Source organism: Lodderomyces beijingensis (genome assembly GCF_963989305.1).
Source record: "Lodderomyces beijingensis strain CBS 14171 genome assembly, chromosome: 5".
NCBI lineage: Eukaryota > Fungi > Ascomycota > Pichiomycetes > Serinales > Debaryomycetaceae > Lodderomyces > Lodderomyces beijingensis.
The window spans coordinates 720,566-738,640 of record NC_089974.1 but is presented as its reverse complement, the minus strand read 5'-3'; the positions used below and the strand labels follow the sequence as shown (position 1 = coordinate 738,640).

General features: G+C 45.2%; 5 protein-coding genes across 5 annotated transcripts; 1 reads left to right on the top strand and 4 right to left on the bottom strand. All coding sequences in view use genetic code 12, as the record gives it.

Moving 5' to 3' along the window:
• Positions 1 to 234: 234 nt before the first annotated feature.
• LODBEIA_P42070 (uncharacterized protein) lies at positions 235 to 2,083 on the top strand (the record flags this gene model as incomplete). Its single annotated transcript, XM_066974403.1, has 2 exons — positions 235 to 309; positions 401 to 2,083. The coding sequence occupies 2 exons, from the start codon at positions 235 to 237 to the stop codon at positions 2,081 to 2,083; spliced, it is 1,758 nt and encodes a 585-aa protein (XP_066831145.1).
• A 178-nt stretch (positions 2,084 to 2,261) lies between these two features.
• On the bottom strand, positions 2,262 to 3,488 carry LODBEIA_P42060 (uncharacterized protein; the record flags this gene model as incomplete). Its single annotated transcript, XM_066974402.1, has 1 exon — positions 2,262 to 3,488. The coding sequence occupies one exon, from the start codon at positions 3,486 to 3,488 to the stop codon at positions 2,262 to 2,264; it is 1,227 nt and encodes a 408-aa protein (XP_066831144.1).
• A 461-nt stretch (positions 3,489 to 3,949) lies between these two features.
• Positions 3,950 to 5,656, bottom strand: LODBEIA_P42050 (uncharacterized protein; the record flags this gene model as incomplete). The annotated part of the gene is made up of 1 exon (XM_066974401.1): positions 3,950 to 5,656. One exon carries the CDS (start codon positions 5,654 to 5,656, stop codon positions 3,950 to 3,952), a length of 1,707 nt encoding a protein of 568 aa, XP_066831143.1.
• Positions 5,657 to 6,721: 1,065 nt separating this feature from the next.
• LODBEIA_P42040 (uncharacterized protein) lies at positions 6,722 to 8,434 on the bottom strand (the record flags this gene model as incomplete). The annotated part of the gene is made up of 1 exon (XM_066974400.1): positions 6,722 to 8,434. One exon carries the CDS (start codon positions 8,432 to 8,434, stop codon positions 6,722 to 6,724), a length of 1,713 nt encoding a protein of 570 aa, XP_066831142.1.
• A 3,030-nt stretch (positions 8,435 to 11,464) lies between these two features.
• LODBEIA_P42030 (uncharacterized protein) lies at positions 11,465 to 12,190 on the bottom strand (the record flags this gene model as incomplete). Its single annotated transcript, XM_066974399.1, has 1 exon — positions 11,465 to 12,190. One exon carries the CDS (start codon positions 12,188 to 12,190, stop codon positions 11,465 to 11,467), a length of 726 nt encoding a protein of 241 aa, XP_066831141.1.
• Between the last annotated feature and the right edge of the window lie 5,885 nt (positions 12,191 to 18,075).

Below are 18,075 nucleotides of genomic sequence, written 5' to 3'. Positions count from 1 at the left end.
TTTACTTGCACGGCAGTGTGACGCAGTGTGACGCATTGGGAGGATCTGAGATCTTGAAAATCAAAAAGGGGCGGCTGTAATTATCTATGCTTGGCAACGTCCGCGTTATCTCCGCCCGGAGCCGCATGGTTCCGTTTTAGGGCGCACGTCACAGCCCCAGGGAAATTGGTATATCAGGAAGCCATACTCTTCCATGTTATACATCACCAAGCCAGCTAATACACAGACGACATAATGACCAAGGTCACCAAACCCAGAGCCAAGAGGTCTCGTAATGGCTGCGTAAGCTGCAAGAAATTGCGCATCAAGGTATGTTCGCTGGTCCCCCCCCCCCTTCGATACTAGAGTTGTGTCTCTTGATAGTTCAAGTATACTGACTGAATCTCAAAACAAAAAAAAGTGCAGTGAAGAGAAACCAAGTTGTGAATATTGCTTGCACACAGGCCGCGAGTGCGTTTATGCGTTGAGTTCTGCATCGTCGTCGTCGTCGCTGATATTGGCACCTCCTAGCGTCCCGTTAGAACCAAGATACTTGCCCAGGTTTGAAAATTTAGAGCCATCGCCATGTTGTGCGAGTGAATGCTCGACAGAGCACCCTTCTTATCAATCCAGTGTAGCATACGATGATTTCCGATCCAGCAATTCATCATCATCACCACCAACAGCTCCAACATCAGTGCTTGATCATTTAACTCCTCAAATGAAAGCCATGTTGTTACATAGAAAACGGTCCATTGAAGAAGGCAAGCCAACGGAACTCGACCGACTTACCCGCGAGTTGGTCTTGACTCAAGCTTCAACAATGTTGGGAATACTGAGATTCGAACTACGACTATTGAAATTTTTCGATGCTGAGTGCGTTCAGCTTTTTTCGTTTGGGATAAACGAGGGCATTCACAATGCGTGGAAGTTTAAAGTTCCCCAGCTATTTTTGCACAGTCATCTCGTTCGACAACTGATGTTTTCATTTGCGGCTTTGGGGCTAAGCACGACGATGGACTTGGAGTCGCTACAATTGATCGATAATGTGGCGGCAAGTGGCGATGAAGAATGGTGGGTTTGGAAAAAATTGGGTCGCGATAGCGACAGCGATGGTGACTTTACTGAACCCGCTTCAAGTATCGCGTGCTACGACCTTGACAATAAGAATCGTGGTAGAAGCCTATATTTGCAGACTACCGCGTATTTCTTGGAGGCATTAGCGAAAGCCAGAGAGAAATTGGGCGAGGTTGCCGCCGCCACAACAGCAGCAGCAACAGCAGCAACAGCAGCAGCAGCAACGGGTGCTGCTATGTTTCAAGACCCCATAGTAGCGAAAGAATTGGTCATTTCCAGCATCCTCATGTTTTCATTCTTGGGGGCACAGCCTCACAATTTGATCAAACTAATAAACTTTGACAAACAGCGCCGGGATGAAGAATCAGATTACATTTCGGTTGCCGCTGGATGTAGGGAAACGATCAAGAACTGCGGCAGCACAATCCTCCAGACGGATATAAGCGGCCTCTTGTTCTACAACCCCGAAAAAGAATTGCTTGCTCCTGGTTTGAAACAATGCCGATACCCCGTAATTCAAGATTTGCTTTTGCAGTTGAATAATTTCACACAACAAGTACAACTAGAACAGCTAGAACAGGATCAGGTTGTGAGCCTGCAAACGTCATTTGAAAGAACCACATTGAGACTCACAATTGATACGCTTGTCAAGGCCCTATTTGGCTGTCGGCAATACAAGATGCCAATACCTATGTACAGATACATTATGTTGTTTTCTGATGACTTCAAAAATTTGCTATATAGCAAGCACCCGTATGCGTTGCGAATATTGTTTGTTTACGCTTGTCTTTGCTCGATTGTCAGGTTTCAAATGTACCGAGAATACAACATATGGCGCGACTATATCTTGTGGTATCGGGCGGAAGTTGATTCGCAAAACTGGGCATGGCATGAGATGGATGATGCCTTCTATTACTTGGTGGTGGAGAAACACTTTATGTTTTCGCAGTTTCCAGATCTACCGTTTTTGGACCCGATCGACCTTCGAGGGAGGGAGTTCAATGACGAGGGTCAGCTTATCGATTGATGGATAGGGTAAAAAATATACAAGTAGGCTGTCGCTATTTTTGTGTCACACATCCTGCAACTGTGACTGCGACTGCTCCAACACACATCAAACACTTGATCGGATTGTATATCTATATCTTCTCTATAATTTCTCTATCTGTCCTTTATATTCTCTATACTTGCTAGCGCCAAAACAGCTAAGCCAAGGCCCTACCAAACACCCGCCTCTCGTGCGCCTCGTCCCAAACTCTATCCTCGTCATGCGAGTTCCAAGTATTATACCCCCAATTATCCTGATTATAAAACGTATCACGCTGATAATGATTCAACGCAACACCATGCTTCAACCTCCAAACCAAATCGGGATTGCTGATAAAGAACCGCGAAAAGCCAATAATGGTGCGATCATCATCCAAGTCACGTAACAAAGTGTCAAACTGCGGCGCGTCGTAGGTATAGTTCCCAGCGCGGATGACTTTCCCTTGCCATATCTTCAACGCAAACTCATTCGATTGCGTTACGGAGGTATGCGCGTCAACGTCGTAGCTCCCTTGCACGCGCGGCTCCACGAGCGAGACGTACGCTAACTGGTTCCCTGAATCAGCACGGCGTTGAAGCTCAGTGAGGATGTACGCGTGCGTCTCGGGGCCCACGGCAGATGTGACTTGGAACTTGGCCCAGGGGGATAATCGCACCGCGAGACGATCAGCGCCCACGATGGGGATGAGTTGATCTATGATTTGCAAGAGTACGCGCGTGCGGTTCTCGATGGATGCTCCCCCGTATTCATCGTGGCGTTTGTTGGTTTCCGGGTTCAAGAATTGGTCCAAGGTGTACCCGTGCGCCGAGTGGATCTCCACGTAATCGAAACCCGCGTCCAACGCGTTTCGCGCCGCGGTGGGATACTGATGATGGATCAAATCTTCAATTTCTTCCGTGGTGAATGGCCTCAATTCGTTGTCAGCGGCGTGCGCAACACGGTGTGATTCATCCAGGACGTATTCCGCTGAGGGAGCAACAAAGTCCAACCCTTGCGACTTCAAGAGGGCGGGATCAGCGACTCTGCCCAAGTGCCATAATTGCACACAGGAAAATGAGCCCTGTGAGCGGATGGCATCGGTGATTTTCTTCCATGCTTGAATTTGTTGAGATGTGAAGATCCCGGGAACGTGCGCGCCGCCTCCTGCTTGCGGCGAGGCAAACGTGGCTTCGGTGATGATGAGCGTTCCTGGGGCCTGGGCGCGTGCCTTGTAGTAATCCAACGAGATGTCCGTCGCGACGTGGTTGGAAGTTGCTCTTCTGCGTGTTGATGGAGCAAATGCGATGCGCTGGGCGAGGGTGTGGCGGCCTACTTGGATCGGTTGGAACAACTTTGTGTCGCCCAATGCTCGAATCGGGGTGGTTTGGGGCTTATCCTGGGGCATTGCTGCTTGGTGGAGGAAGAATATATTCGGTTGGTCTTTATCTGGCTGCGAAAGTTTCACACTATATATATTTCACAGTGGGAGAAGTTGGCGAGAAGAATGGCTTTAGCAATTGCAAAAGCCACAATCTATTTGTAAGCAACCACATCAACAATTCCGCAAGAAACAAAACAAATCGGGAAAAGAGTTGCGGCACGGGTAGAATGGATCATCAGACGGTATTTCACTACACGAAATAGTCCAATTTTATTTTCAGGGATATCAAGGATAGCAAACAAAACACTCTCAAAAAGGCTTGGATCTGTTTTTCCGGTTTGCTTTTTTTGGGGGGGCAAGTGTCCCGCAATCTTCCAATTGAAGTCTTTTTTTTTTTAATAAAAGGCAAGAATTTGAATTGAAAACAACGTATCATATACATATATATATGTGTGTGTGTATAAATCTAACGCACGTTGCACCCTCTAGTCTTGTATTTCCTTCACCATCTTCAGTCTCGTCTCTCGGTACAACTTGACACTGCTCAAGGCACTAGCAGCAATACCCATCCAGATCTGCCACGTGGGGAAAGGCAACGCGATCTTGAACACGGTATAGGTGTTGAATCCCAAGTCGGCCAAGTTTTTATAAATATCTATCCAGGCGTTGTTCTTTTTAAACTGGATCTCTACTAGTTGTTTTTGGTCTTCGCTGTTGGAGCCTGGGTTGTTCTGGTGGAGTATATTGGCTCCGCCCAATAACTGCTTGGAGAGAATCTTGGCTTTGTTCTTGACTTGGATAGAGATCTTGAGATCCATTTCCTGCTGCGTTAGATTCGAAAGGTTTTCATACGCATTGTACAACGCAATCCACGTTTCTGCGTACCAAGCGTAACTTTCGTGTTTCGCGGCAAAGTCCTTGTAGCTGGCATTGGTGAGGAAGTTGACCTTGTAAAGCAAGAGCGACTCGTCGTTGATCCCATAGTACAACGAGGCAAACATTGCCAATGTCTTGCGGTTGAAAATCTCCGATCGGTTAATTTGCAATTCGTTGTTACTCTTGAGTTGAACATTTTGTTGAAATTTGACTACTATATCGCGGACTCGGAACGGGGTCTTGCCGAATCTGAGAAATTGCCGATACATGCCTAGCCCCGTGATCAAGCCAGCGACCCTGGTTTTAAATATCGAAGACACGAGAATAACGATGATCCGGATGAAGTCGGCCGGGTGTTTGATGAAGTTGCGAATCAAGTCCAATTGCTTTTCCGAGTCATTGTATCTTAGATTTATGCTCTTGATGTTGAGCACGTCGTCGGACAAATAGTGTTGGGTGGAGTTGGCGTGGAAAACCAAGAGTCTGAGAGTGTATTGGCCGAGTTTGGCAAATTTGTCCTTGCCGACAATATCATTCAACATGGCCCAAAAAATCTTCCATTGACTAATTCTAGCCCCTCCCCGCTGCTGCGTCATTTGTTTTTGTTGTTGCTGTAGCTGCTGTGATGGCAAAGTCGAAGACGAGGCTAGGCTCGCGTTGGAGTTTGACATGGAAACGTCTGCCATCGGCTGTGGATCCAAATCCACGACGCGATCAGACACGGGCGTGATGTAATTCAATCCCCGCGACATCGACGTGGAGATAGCTGCTGCTCCTCCGTCAGCTTTCAATTTCAACGGCGTGGTAGCCATGGTTTGAGCAGGTATAGTAGTTGCAGTTGTGGACATTTTCGCTTCAAGGTGATTTTTCTTGCCCGTTGGTGAATTTAGCGGGGATTGGATATCGTCGTCTAGCCACTCGGAGTTGAACACTTGCGGGGGCTGCGAATATAGCTTTGAAGATGGATGCAACGGCGATTGCCGGTAGTGTCGAAGATTAGGCTGGTTCCACGCCGCCAGCGGGTTCTGATGAGGCGGGATCAGACGGATACTGGTTGTGGTGGTGCTTCGTTGTGGTTGAGTATGTAGCACCAGCGGTGAGGTATTCGCGGAGACGGGCGATTGTTGCTGTAGTGGTTGCCGGGGCTGGTTTAGGTGCTGGTTCTGGGCGGAGTGAGACGGATCGAGCTGGCCTTGGCTGTAACTCTGGTTGATATGGTTACGATTACTAGGATAAAACTGCGAATTGACCAAGGGGTTCTGGCGTTGTATAAAGGTATTAGATGGCGACGCCGCTGAATCTATATCGTTCATCATATATAAACATAAATATTAAAATATATATATATGTATATGTGCCAGTGTATTTTTATAGGAAACGTGGTTGGATCTGTTCAGATGTGGTATATTGGCACTGAAACCCTCCTCCAGATGGTTGAATGTTGGCATAAAATCTTCCAACATTTTTCTTTTGATTTTTTTTCCTTTAAACTTCGACCCTACGCCGTTGCCATACGCCATGCGGTAACATCAACCACGAGGGGGCCCGCCGTGAAACAACCAGTGTCTGACAACCACTACTGCTACTGCTACTGCTACTTTACTCATACACTAGAGCATTGAGTACACTGCAAACCCAAGTGTACCAAGTCACTTCAAAATGTGGTAACAAGAAAGGAAAAAAAAAAGGAAAAATTAAAGAGCCGGTTCATACGGGGAGAAAGTAGATCCTCCCCGCGTGGGCAATTCAACTAACTAACTTAAAAAAAGGAACCCCCACCGACATAGGTGTGTTGATTGGTTCAACTCTCTAGCTCCGCGGGTGAAGAGGAAAGACCCGTCTCTAAACTCTTGGTTCCGTGACCATACCATCAGAAGCAAGAGCGCGATATCCATCCTTGGAACCACTAACTGTCCCCTTCATAAATCTTGTATTTTGCAACTGATCCCTCACACGAGACATCTTTTTTTATTGCTTTTCCAGAAAAAGCCAGGAGTTTTGCATTCTTAGTGAAACTGTCCACATGTAGCATGGACTTGACTGAATGTTACATTCTACAAAAGAAAATTTAGAGTTGATGCTGCAGAGTTCCTTCCAGCATGGTGGTTGCGAAAAAACCAAAAAAAAAAAAATTAACAAAAAGGAGAATGGAAATGAAAAAGCAAAATTGTCCTCTTTTCCTGCTTTCTTCAACCCTCCTCCCTCCCCTCTTTTCTCTATCCGGCACTAACAGTAAAGTCAAGCTCAAACCCAGTGTAGTTCCTTTGTGTCTACCGAAAATCAAAATACTTTTCAATAAATAGGTGCATTATTTTTGCAGGGGGGAGCCCCGAATATATATATATAAATACAAACTAATCTTCGTAAGAGCTAATAAAATTTTAATTCCCATTGCGTTGCAGCTTCAACATTTCCCGCTGCTTGTCACGCTCGACGTCGTTAAAAGCAGGCCCCATCATAAAGGCACCCACACTGCCCAAGAAGCCTTCGTGTCTCAAGAAATAGCTCTGCATGTCGCCATTTGACCAGAAATTGACGGCAAAGCTTAGTGTGTGTATCGTTTGCATGTGGCCCGAGATGTAGCTGCCCCCGAAATATATCCGCTTGAGGTTGAATCTCAAGGCTTGCAAATAGGCAATTTGGCCGATATTGTTGGAAATGGAGAAAAGAAGCGAACGTGCAATATCTTCTTGCTTGAACTGGGCCAATTTGGCGGCCGACGAAGTAGGCTTGGCCTTGTTTTCATTGGTGAAGCGCAACTTTTTAAACACCTTGGCAAACGACGAGGCAATGTGATTTGCTTTCAATCCAATCTTGTTGTAGTTGGTTCCGTAAATGTCGCCAACCAACAAGTCGATATTCTCGTTATCCCCGCGCTGGGCCATTTCAAGCATCTCATTATAGTCCTTGGCATCGGTCAAAAGCGAAAGTAGACCCCATAATGTTCCGCCCCCGAGTGAACTACCGCCAATTCTTTCAAACCCACCAGGGCCGGGGCCCGTGACTTTGATCATGGAGACCCCGCTACCTATATTCACCAACAAATATGGGTAAATCTCATTTTCCTTTTGGAGCGGCTGGAATTTAGTGGTCACCTCTTGTAAATCGTAGATGAATATCTCCTGCGGGATCTTGGTGATGAGCCAGTCCAAGCCGCGAATCAAGCATTCCATTTCATCCTTGGCTATAATCTGCATCGGTAAGTTGCGCTTGCGGAAAGTCTTGGTCATCAATTGGTAAAACTTGTGGGCGCCGCCGCCAGTCGCCATGATATAAGTGATGGGTGGTCTTTTACTCTGTTTTGAAATCAGCTTGGTGATCAATTGGATCATGAATTTCATAGCTTCATTTTTGAAGTTCTCCGTTTGGAAATCTCGAAAATAAATCTTACCGCCGCCGCTGCTGGCGTCGCTGCCGCTCGATCGATGTCGAGATTTGCGGAAATAGACCAACTTGGTTAATGTGCCGCCAATGTCAACCGAGATGTGAATGATTTCCTCGTTGTGCGAAGGCAAGGTGATGTTATTCTTGGTGATAACCTCACCGCCAGAACCACCGCCATCGCTTTCATCCTGTTCATCCGCCACGTTGTTAGTTGCCCTTGCGCCTGCGCTTGAGACTGCTCCATCTTCGTCGTCAGAGCCAGCATTGCTCAGAATCGGTGAAGGCGAGCCAGAAGGCGAGCTCGAGCCGGAGCGAGAGCTGGAGCGAGAGCTGGAGCCCGCGCTCAGCAGCGACGAGGACAGCAGCACATCGGGTTCCATCACAATGGAGCTGCGCAACAAGTCGTCATTGGCAATAAAGGCTCCGCTGCAGTCGATTCGGATGGTGCCGGGGTCGACATTCTCGAAATTGATATCCTCGTGCGATACACTGAGCCGATGCCGACTTAGCGAACTGTGAACATGCGACGTGTTTGTTATCGTTGTATGAGTGGTGGTTGCAGTGGCAGTGGAGGTGGAGGTGTGTTTGCTTTTGGATGATTCCGGCGTCGAGATCTTGGCTATGGGACTATAGCTTCTGGGAGCTTCTTCACTCTCTTGTTGTTGTTGGTGGTGGTGTTGTAGATTTGGTGGATCGATTAGTGATTGCATTTATGAGTTTGGATGCGTTGGGGGAAGAGGACAATGCTAATGCTAATGCTTGCGCTGACGCTAATGGCGAGGAAAAACAAGGAATGAATAGATTGGATAAATTGCAAAGGAATGATGCAATTGCACTGTGAATGCGTATAAATAACTACAGGGGGGGATATGGACAGGGAGTGGATAATTATTCGTGGGGCCGTGGGTATATATTTGGCTGAATAAATTGTATCATTCAATTTTCAAACTTGTGGGTTGTGAATTTTTTTTTTCACTTCCACTTTACATTTAGGTACAGGTGGTGGTAATGGCGGAAGCAGCCAGTGGAGAATAGCAGGAATTTACGTCGAAGTGGTACTTGGGGTCGGTAGATGTGTCCCCTGCTTCTGCTGCTGCTGCCTACTGCCTACTGCCCACTGGCTACTGGCTACTACGCTCGAGTAGTTGGCTCGTTTTCAACGGGGATTTTGTAATTTTTGTTGAGTCAAAAGATAACCGCTATGTTTGAACCACCAAGCCGCCAAAACGCTCGTACACCAGAGTCTCCCAAGAACAAAGCACTTCCTCGACTGCCGGATCCGTTGCTCAAGGCCTCTATCCAAATACAACGCTCTCCGTTGTCTCCTTTATCTCCCAAAAGAGCGTCTCTTATCCGTCTGTCGTACAACTCACACTAGCTCTGTTTCTGTTGTTTTGGCTCCTTCTTTTTTGTTGGTTTTTTTTCCGAGGTTTGTTGCCAAAAGAGGAAAGCGCCGCACTCCGGTTCACGTCCAACTTGCGCCCGCGCGCGCCCGAGGGCCCGCCATAAAGAGAGAGGAAACCCCGTTGCCGAGAGCCGCCGCGAGTTTCGGCCGCGATCATCACGAGACACCAATTGCAGAGAATATGGTCATTCAAGTCCCCCCTAAACCCCCACCAATCCCTACTTCCTAGCTTCCCGACTCTCTGACTGCCCTCCACTATGGTGTTTTTATCTTTCTGACATCTATCAAGTCCACTGACACGGGGCTTTCCTCACGAAAAAGACCTCTCGTATCATATATGAAGAGTCCGATGATGTTATTTTCTTTTTTTTTTGCTTTTGGTATTTTATTTTTACAGCGGACTTTTCAGGAATGCCATCCCAAAGCTGTCGCTAGACCTTGTTGTCTTCTCTTCTCTCCCTTTCGCCCTTGTGGGGGTTGTAAGAACGAGGACATTTGGTCTCGTACGAACAAGCCGACCTGAAGATAAAAGAGCGTACCTCTCATCTCCAAGCGCGAGTGGTGTCTCTTCCATTCCCCAAGTCCTAAACCCCGTTGGATGCGCTATTATGCAATGAGCCCATTTTTTCGAGTTGAGCAACTATCCGCTCAACTACCTCTGCTCGTATCAGCTCCATAATTACCCTCTTTTGCATTCTGTCAAAGGCTTCATCTTCCTGTGTGTGGTTTTTCAAGAGCAGCCTCAACCTCTTGTAACGGCCCTAGTCGCGTCTCAAATTGGTCAATGTGGAAAGTCTTGAACTTCAAACGGTTCTGGCTGCTTAAGGTTTTAAAGCACTAAAATCGTCATCGTCTTCCTCCTTCTTGTTGTCGAGTTTCATCATCGTTATCCTGGGATCCAAAACACGTGAACCCAGTGTCGGCATGAATCAATCTCCATCTCCTTCGCCTCGTCATCGTTTGCACATAGCATCCGCTAAGAGCAAACCTACTCTTTTTTACTGCTTTCGTTCCATATGATAAGCAAAAAAAAAAAGGAAAAAGAAAAAAAAAAGGACATTTTAGAACTTTGTAGATTTTTTAGTAGGTCATTATCAGCGTCGGCTCAATTGGTTTAGTCTTTCCTGGTATAGTTCAGAAAAATAGGACCAGATCTTGGCCCAGACCCGTATATGTATACGATACGGTCCATTACTGGTGTAATACGGAGCTGTCTTGAAATTTAAGAGAGTTACGGAATGTATCTGTGTGCATAGCACGTCCGTTATAATTTAATTTCTCGCTATCGTTTGCACGTGACCTGTTCACGATAGAACACCAGTCTCGAACTTCACGAGAGAATAAGGTTGGAACCAAAAACCCACATGGCAATTGCACTGGAGCATGTGATCTGTCAATTAGTCTTTATTGAATATGCAAGGATTTAACTTTGTTGAGTCCAAGAATCTCATCAATGAAAAAAGAAGCTGGATATCTCTTGCCCCCCTTCTTGGTGCCAACCTCTTTTAGTTCTCGAGCTAATGAGAGTAAAAACTTCCAAATTGTCAATTTACTTTCTTCTTGCTGACGATAAAAAACAAAGAGACAACAGAGCCTGCACTAAATTAGTTTTGAGACCTAACAGACCTAATATCATCGGCATGTGCAATGCGCGTTTTGAAAAAGCCCACCTTCCTTCGACAAGAGAGAAAAGCGAGTCTCATGAATTTCTGAATTATGCACATCATGCAGTATGGTGGCTTAACGAAATTTTTCTTCAATTTTTGGGCTGGTGCCCATTCTCGAGTAGACAAGTTTTCAAGTTTGCGTGGTTGTATGAACTGCAAACTATTCATGTAGAGAAAGAGGTGGGGGGCGAGTTCCAAGAGTGTTTGGAGCTAACTATGTCAAACCGCAAACACTGTAAATCACCAGAAAACGAAAGTAACCAACGTATATGTATAAATAATCTCTCTCTCTCTTTTGATGTCTCTCTCTGAGTCAAGCAGAAGCTAGTCTATGTACGAACCGCGACGTAAAGAACTGAAGTAAAAAAGTGAAAAAACGAATGAGTCAAGTTTAAAGTAAAAAATGTTTCAATTTACTAACTCGGGTATATCAACAATATGCCAACAACAACAGCGGAAAACAAAGTGTCTTACTTTTTATTTTTAAAATTCGGAAAAAACAAAAGCGAATGGATTGAATTGAAATGAACTGAAATGAACTGAAATGAACTGAATTGAAGTGAGATGGTATGGAACGAAGCAAGTCAAACCAGTTGACTCTCCCCCCCCCTCCAACCACCACATGCTAGACTCAAAAAAAAAAATTACACCACCATAGCTCCTTTCTCTCAAATATCCCACGAAATATCAGACTTGCTAACAGCACTCAAGATGCGATGCGCCAACATTTCATCCACGTCGTCATCATCGTCATCAATATCACCGTAGCCGCGCCTCAGACCATACCGACGCGCATGGCCATGCTTGAAATGGTCGTCGCTGCAAATCGAGCTGTTCTTGGAGTGGGTTGTAGTAGAGCATACAGAGTTGAAATCGTGGATATCGGGCAAGGGCGGTATGATGGTCTCTTCATGGAAATGGAATTGGTCGTCGTGATGATGGCGGCATTCGTGATCTTGATCATGATCATGGTGATGGTGATGATGGTCGTGGTGGTCACCGCTTGCGAAATCCTGCGTCTGTTTACGATAGTGATCATGGTCGTGGTCCATGCCGATATAAGCGTAGTCGAAAGCGGTCGTCTTGCCGAGGTAGACTTCGTCGTATACCGGTTTCGTGGTCTTGGACCTGTGGCTATGGATCCTGATGAGCGAGTTGGAGAGCGACCGCGTGCGCTGCATTGCGGTTGGTGATCGAGGACTCAAGTCGGTGACGGAGTTTGAGAATTGGCTTGCTTGCCAGAGCAAAGGCGAGGTGTTTGCCGATTTGCTTCCGGTTAAATTGTCAGTGCGATTCGAGTGTGAGTGCGAGTGCGAGCGGCTGGACTTGAGTTCACCTCTAAAAGATTGGAGTTTGCTCTTGAGGTTGAGTTTGCCCTGTGGTTGACTTGTCATGGTGTGGTTTTGCAACTGTTTTCGTGGAATTTAGGCGGTAGTGGTATCGGTAAGTCTGGTTCTCAGTTAGGAGGCCGCTAAAAAGGCCCTGCGACAAATGACAATAAGCCCGGCCTTTGGAATAGAAACCTTTTTTTTTTGAGCTATACAATTGAAGAGTCGACTAAAACACAAATGAAAGAAGGTCTATTGTAAGAAATGTTTTGATGAATAGGTTGATCGTCACTGGAGTAGTAATATAGCCAAACGGAGGAGGGAAAAGCACGGGAAGAGGTTGTGAAAAAAACGGAATGAAGGCTTTTTTTATAACTTTTTTTTTTTGTTTCATTCAATACCACAAGTGTAAGGCTCCAAGTGCCCATTTCGGGTGTGTTTTAATTTCTCTTTTTTATTTCTCCTGAGTATAAGTTAGATACATTTCAGCTCTAATAGAACAAAAGCCAGTCTTACTTGCCAGCTATGCTGAATGGAAGTATCAATTACAACAACAAGAGCATCGACATATTGCATCCACTGGTGAGTATTTTTCCCACTCAGACATTTAGGCGGTGGAGAATCCTTTTTTTTTTTTTTTGATTTAACCGCCGCTTTCAGTTTTGTGCCACAAAGCAAAAACCTGGAAATGCGACTTGAGAGCAGCGAGTTTTTTTTACAATTTGGGGATTTTTTTCAGCAAAAGTGTAAGAAAGGGAGGTAAAGGGATAAGAAGAGAAAGCCAATTCACTCACCTGTTTCTTTCTTTCCCAGCTCCCGTGTCGATCAATCTCCGTCAAAAACGAAAATAACAAAATGAAATAAAAAAAAACCCCACTACTCCGGCGTCAATCCCCTTGTAGTGTTTTATTTTTTTTATTTCAACTTCACTTGTAAATCTCCGTAACTCTTTTTTAAATGAATGTTTGTTTTTGATGGATGAAATCTAGAACTGTCTCAATAATCTTGTCTTGGAAAGAGAGAGAGAGCAAGACTACCAATTTAGTCCGAATTGGTTGAATGGTTGGTTGTTAGGAGGAGGTGGTGCTGGTGGTGATGATGGCAGTGGAGATTCTTCTTCTGACATTTATTATTCAGCTCCAGCTGATGCTGCATTGAAACAACCACCCCTCTTGTCTCTACGAAGGCAGAGCATTAGGGAACTGAACCGAAAGGGAAGTTTGGACGTTGTCCTCCGGCTGCTTCGCCTTTACCCGTACTACCGCATCGACTTATAGCTCTTCTTACTCCTCCAACGTTGGCCCTCTCCTTTCTTTTTTTTTATATATTTTGTTGTTGTTCTTTCTTTTGGAGAGAAGAAGAAGAAGAGGGACATCGGTCTGATTGTATCTATCTAATCACCCTTTAATTACTTCATGCCGTTTACGCATAAGTCGTGGTTATGAACCCATTTTTGGGTCCTCTGAATCTGTCTCCCTCCCTTTTTAAAATGAAAATGAAAGAAGAGCCCGGCTATTAAATACCACGTATATTTCTGTTGTAGCACGATACCCCTATTGTCCCGTGGCATTGCGAGGCATTGTTTGTCCTTTTCGATGGTGATTCTGGCCAGACTGGGGTGAAAAGGATTCAAATTCGAAGCCGAAATATTGTGTTTCAGCGCCAAAAAAAAAAATTCGTGGGATGATGGCGCTTACTGTGTTGTTTCTTTATTTCTTTATTTCATTTCGTGGATGGGGTGGGCCACGGGCTCACCCTGGAGCAACCCCCCCCCTTCCCTCCTTGCCATTGCGCAAAAGACTTGAGACTGGGTTTGTCGACGCAAGTTATCGAAGCGAATAGGGGGGGGGGGGGTCGGCGGAGGATCTACAGGGAATTAGAAAGAACTAAAAAAGTTTCAGACTATAGACACTTCAAACCGCAGACCCCCCAAAACCCGCAAACCGTTAGGAGCCTTTCAGTGGTCTTTCAATTGACTGCTCTCGCCCTGGTCTCTCGCCCTGTCTCTGTCAAGAAGTAAACAGCAGACTTGAATCATGGGTGATTAGCTCTGTTGAGATTTCGCAAATCGCAAATCTCACACTCTCTCTCGCTGTCTCATTTTAATCAAAACTATCCAAATACAGGAAAGAATACACACCAACGTGACACTATTTAGGAGTTAAGACATGCACTTATTACATGTGTCTGTCTCTCTCTCTCTTTCTTTTCAATTGTTTCCAACCTACGTATGATGAGCTCGCAGCGAAACAAAGAGCCAGGGGGAAGGGGACGAGGGAATAGAGGACGCGGGGTATAGAATCTAGATCATCATGCTTCGAGCTTTTGCTTCGTTCTCAAAATGGAAAGTAATGAGAAAACCCCAAGAAGGCAGTAATGTAGAACTATCAAGCACTAGCAAATACCAGAATTGGACGACATGAACATGAAAAATAAAAAAAAGGGTGCGTTGAGTTTAGTTTTCTCCACCCTTGGCCCCCTTCCTCACTTTCTTCATTCATGGTCCCAGGGCGGCTTTCAGTTCGTCTCTGTTCTCGCCTAATCATGATTGTAGCGGTGGAGTGGGTGATAGTGGGGGAGTTTGCCGTTTAGTCAAAATCTTTAATCTAATTAACTCTTAGACCATCGTCTAAATGATGTCCATTTGGTTCAAAAGCAACCTTATTCCCGATCAACAGCGAACAGCAAACAGAGAACAGAGAACTCATCATACGGAGATGGAAATATCAATTTGAATTGGCGTTGAAAAAAATGCAAAAAAGAGGGCAGAAAAGATAAGACAGTTGTTCGTTAGACTTGACATCCCCCGTCTTCACGCCCCACTTCTCCCTTCTCCAGAGATTGTGGAGAAAAATAACATGATGCCGTCCGATCAATGGTCAATTTGTCCTAACCCTTGCCTCGTCGATAACAACTTCTGCATTAATAAAAAAGCTGTGTTTCCCGCGGTGTTGTCGCCACAACTGACATGTTTCTTTTCAATGTTTTATATAGTTTTTGCTCAGTCCGCAGCCAACGGAAAACAGTTTGAGGCTGTTGGTGACCAACGTCAGCGACGAGCCCCACCAGACAAACTCTAGAACCCGTAGGGGTCGAAGCCTTGCAAAAGCAGAAAAAAGGGCAAGAGGGTAGAGCAGTAACCAAAGCAGTTTCAGCATACCCATCGTAATCGATCTCCCTCCAGCTCCCATATCCCCCGTAAACCATCATTATAGTGCTCAAGGATCACTCTTCTGGTTCAGTCAATCAAGTAAACACACTACAACAACAATAACCATCAACAAGGCTAGATTCATTTATCAACCCTGGTGAGATCTTGAGATTGTCGAATACTTTATTATATTCCAACGCACGGGACCAAAAAAACAACTTGTACAGCTCGTCCGTCCGTATGTCGCCTTAATTTTAAGCGATATCAATATGTTTTGTCTTTCTTTTCAGCCTGGTGCCGTTTATTAAAGGTACATCCTTCAAAATGAAATAAATGTAAAAAAAGGAGAAGATTTACCGAGCCGTGTCAGCCACATCAACCACAAGATGTTTATAGGATCTTGTGTAGTATTATCAACCTGGCGAAAACACAGCGGTTACCCAACTACAACCGCTTCCCACCTCCCCTCCCCCCTCTTTCCTCCTCTTCATAACCAGCCTCGAAAGATGTGTGGTTAAATTTGCAGGAGACAACAAACGAGGCTGAAAAAAAAAAACGTGGCAAGATTTCACTGAAAAATTTCCACAAGATTCATCAGATGTAAATTGGCAAAGAACCGCAATCCCTGAGACATTTGTCAAATTTTTTCACAGCCGATCCTCGTTGATGCTTGATTCGGAGCTAACGTCGTTCAATTCATCGCCTCGTTGTAAAGCAAAGCAAGCATGGGAACAACAAACTCTGGTGTAAAATTTCACAGGCGTAGCGGTTACACTACTGTGCTTTTCCCCAGAAGCCGAGGGCACAATTTTTTATAAATCTAGAACAAAGCAAGGCTTGCCTTCACTTTCACGAACGATGAATCTTGAAAGATGAAAGGTGAAAGGTGAAGAGCGAAAACAGAGCACACCCAAACATATTTTCTTTATCAATTGTTTTCATGAGTCCCAAAACGCTGGGGTCGGGAAAGGGGAGAAGGAAAAGGGAGAAGGAAAAGGGAGAAGGAAAAGCAAGGGCCACGACGTTGGTTGTTCAAGTGACAGTTTTGACACAGGTATCGACTAAATGTTTTCTTCCTTCGTTTTTCATTTTTCACCTCTTGAAGCCACCTCGGCAAGGACGACTTTTGCAGCTAACTCAACAACTGACTACGTCTCTTATCTAGCTGCGTTCTAGCCTGTGCTTTTGGATCCACCAGCAATGTTTCAAGTTCCTCTTGTCTGATTGACAGCAGCTGCCCTTGCTTTCGTTGACACCAGAATTATATCGCCAATCTTTCATCCATCCATCGCTCTTGCTCGTAGCTTGCGTAAAGCAAAAAGGATTCACAACCGAGGTGGATTTCGTCTCAATTCGACTATGTTGCTAGTTGAAATTTCACATTCCCTGAGAGAGAAATAGAGTAGTCCCTGCGTTTTCTGTCAGATGAAGAAGGGCGCGGTAACATATCTCAACCTATTCTACGGCAACAGCAACAACACCATTCTACATGTTTCGTTGTTGTTGTGGAAACTTCGTCATACTCGTTGCACGGAGATCACGTCAGCTTCGCCGTCGCCAAGCGACGGAAACCTTTATTTTTTCTTTCAATCTGGGCTCATCCACCAGATATTGGATGAGAAAAAGGGACGGGACAAGTGAAATTTCTCTAGCCCCTTGCATTGCCCAGCTGTTAACTTTTCAGCAGTTCCTGCCTTGTGTTGTGCGGCCTTCAATTTTTACTCAGGATCGAGCCGGTTTGTAAACTATTTCTTCATCACACGGCAAAGTGTTTTAGCGGCTGCTGAATGTAGATCGAAACGTTTTCCTACTTTGAGCCGTGGATATGATAAGATCAAATGTAAACTCTAGTAAGGTTTCCAATTAGGAGGTGAATTTCTGAAATTTCAGTAGCCCTCTTATCGTGAAGAAAGTTCTGATGGTTTTGGCTGCAAATCCAATGAAAAAAAAAAAATTTATTCCTCGGTGCATCCACAGATGAAAACTATCACAGCAGGAAGGAGCCAGGACGATGATCGCCACGCACCCCCCCCCCCCCCACCACGCCAATTTTGGACTGATCTGATGAACCCAACTGAAACGTTTTTTTTTTAACAAAAAAACAGTGCTTATACGAAAACTCTAGAGGGCGCTTTTTTGTTTACTACAAGTGCTGAGAGAAAAAAAATCAACAAGCTAGAAGATTTAACAGATTACAGTGCTGCAGTGTACCTCATTAGTAGCCACAAGTGGACCTCAAGGATCCGTCTCCTTGAGCTCAAGATGTCTTTTGTTAAATTTGCAGTCGTTCATCTTGGTTCAAAACATTGTCAGGAGAGGTTCTGGTCACGTGAGGAGTTAACAAAGACAATCTCGCTGGGCTCGTCTATCAAGAACTTGCAATTCCAAGTTCAACAACCTGGGAAGGTCTGTGTTGGACAGTTTACTCTGGATGTTCTTGCTGCTATACTGCCAGCAGCAGAAACTTGTAGCTATTCAAATGAGAGAGTATGTGTGTGCCTGGATACGCTGTTCTTGGTACCTTCATGGCTACACCCGCGTTGACTTCGGATCACGGCCGAGACATTTCCTCCGAGATTTTTTTCCTCTCTCTCTCCCGGTCTTCATCAGATGCATAGAGACTTTCACTCTGGCGTAATAAATGGAGGTGCCAGTAGCGGATATCTTGATGGTGATCAGTTAGGCAAAAAAAAAAAAAAGGCAAGCGCGTCGATACATCTGTAGTTGATATCATCGCCTCTACTTGGTTTGCGTTTGTCCTTTCGTAGACGTGAAGTTTTACCTATTCACTCTGACACTC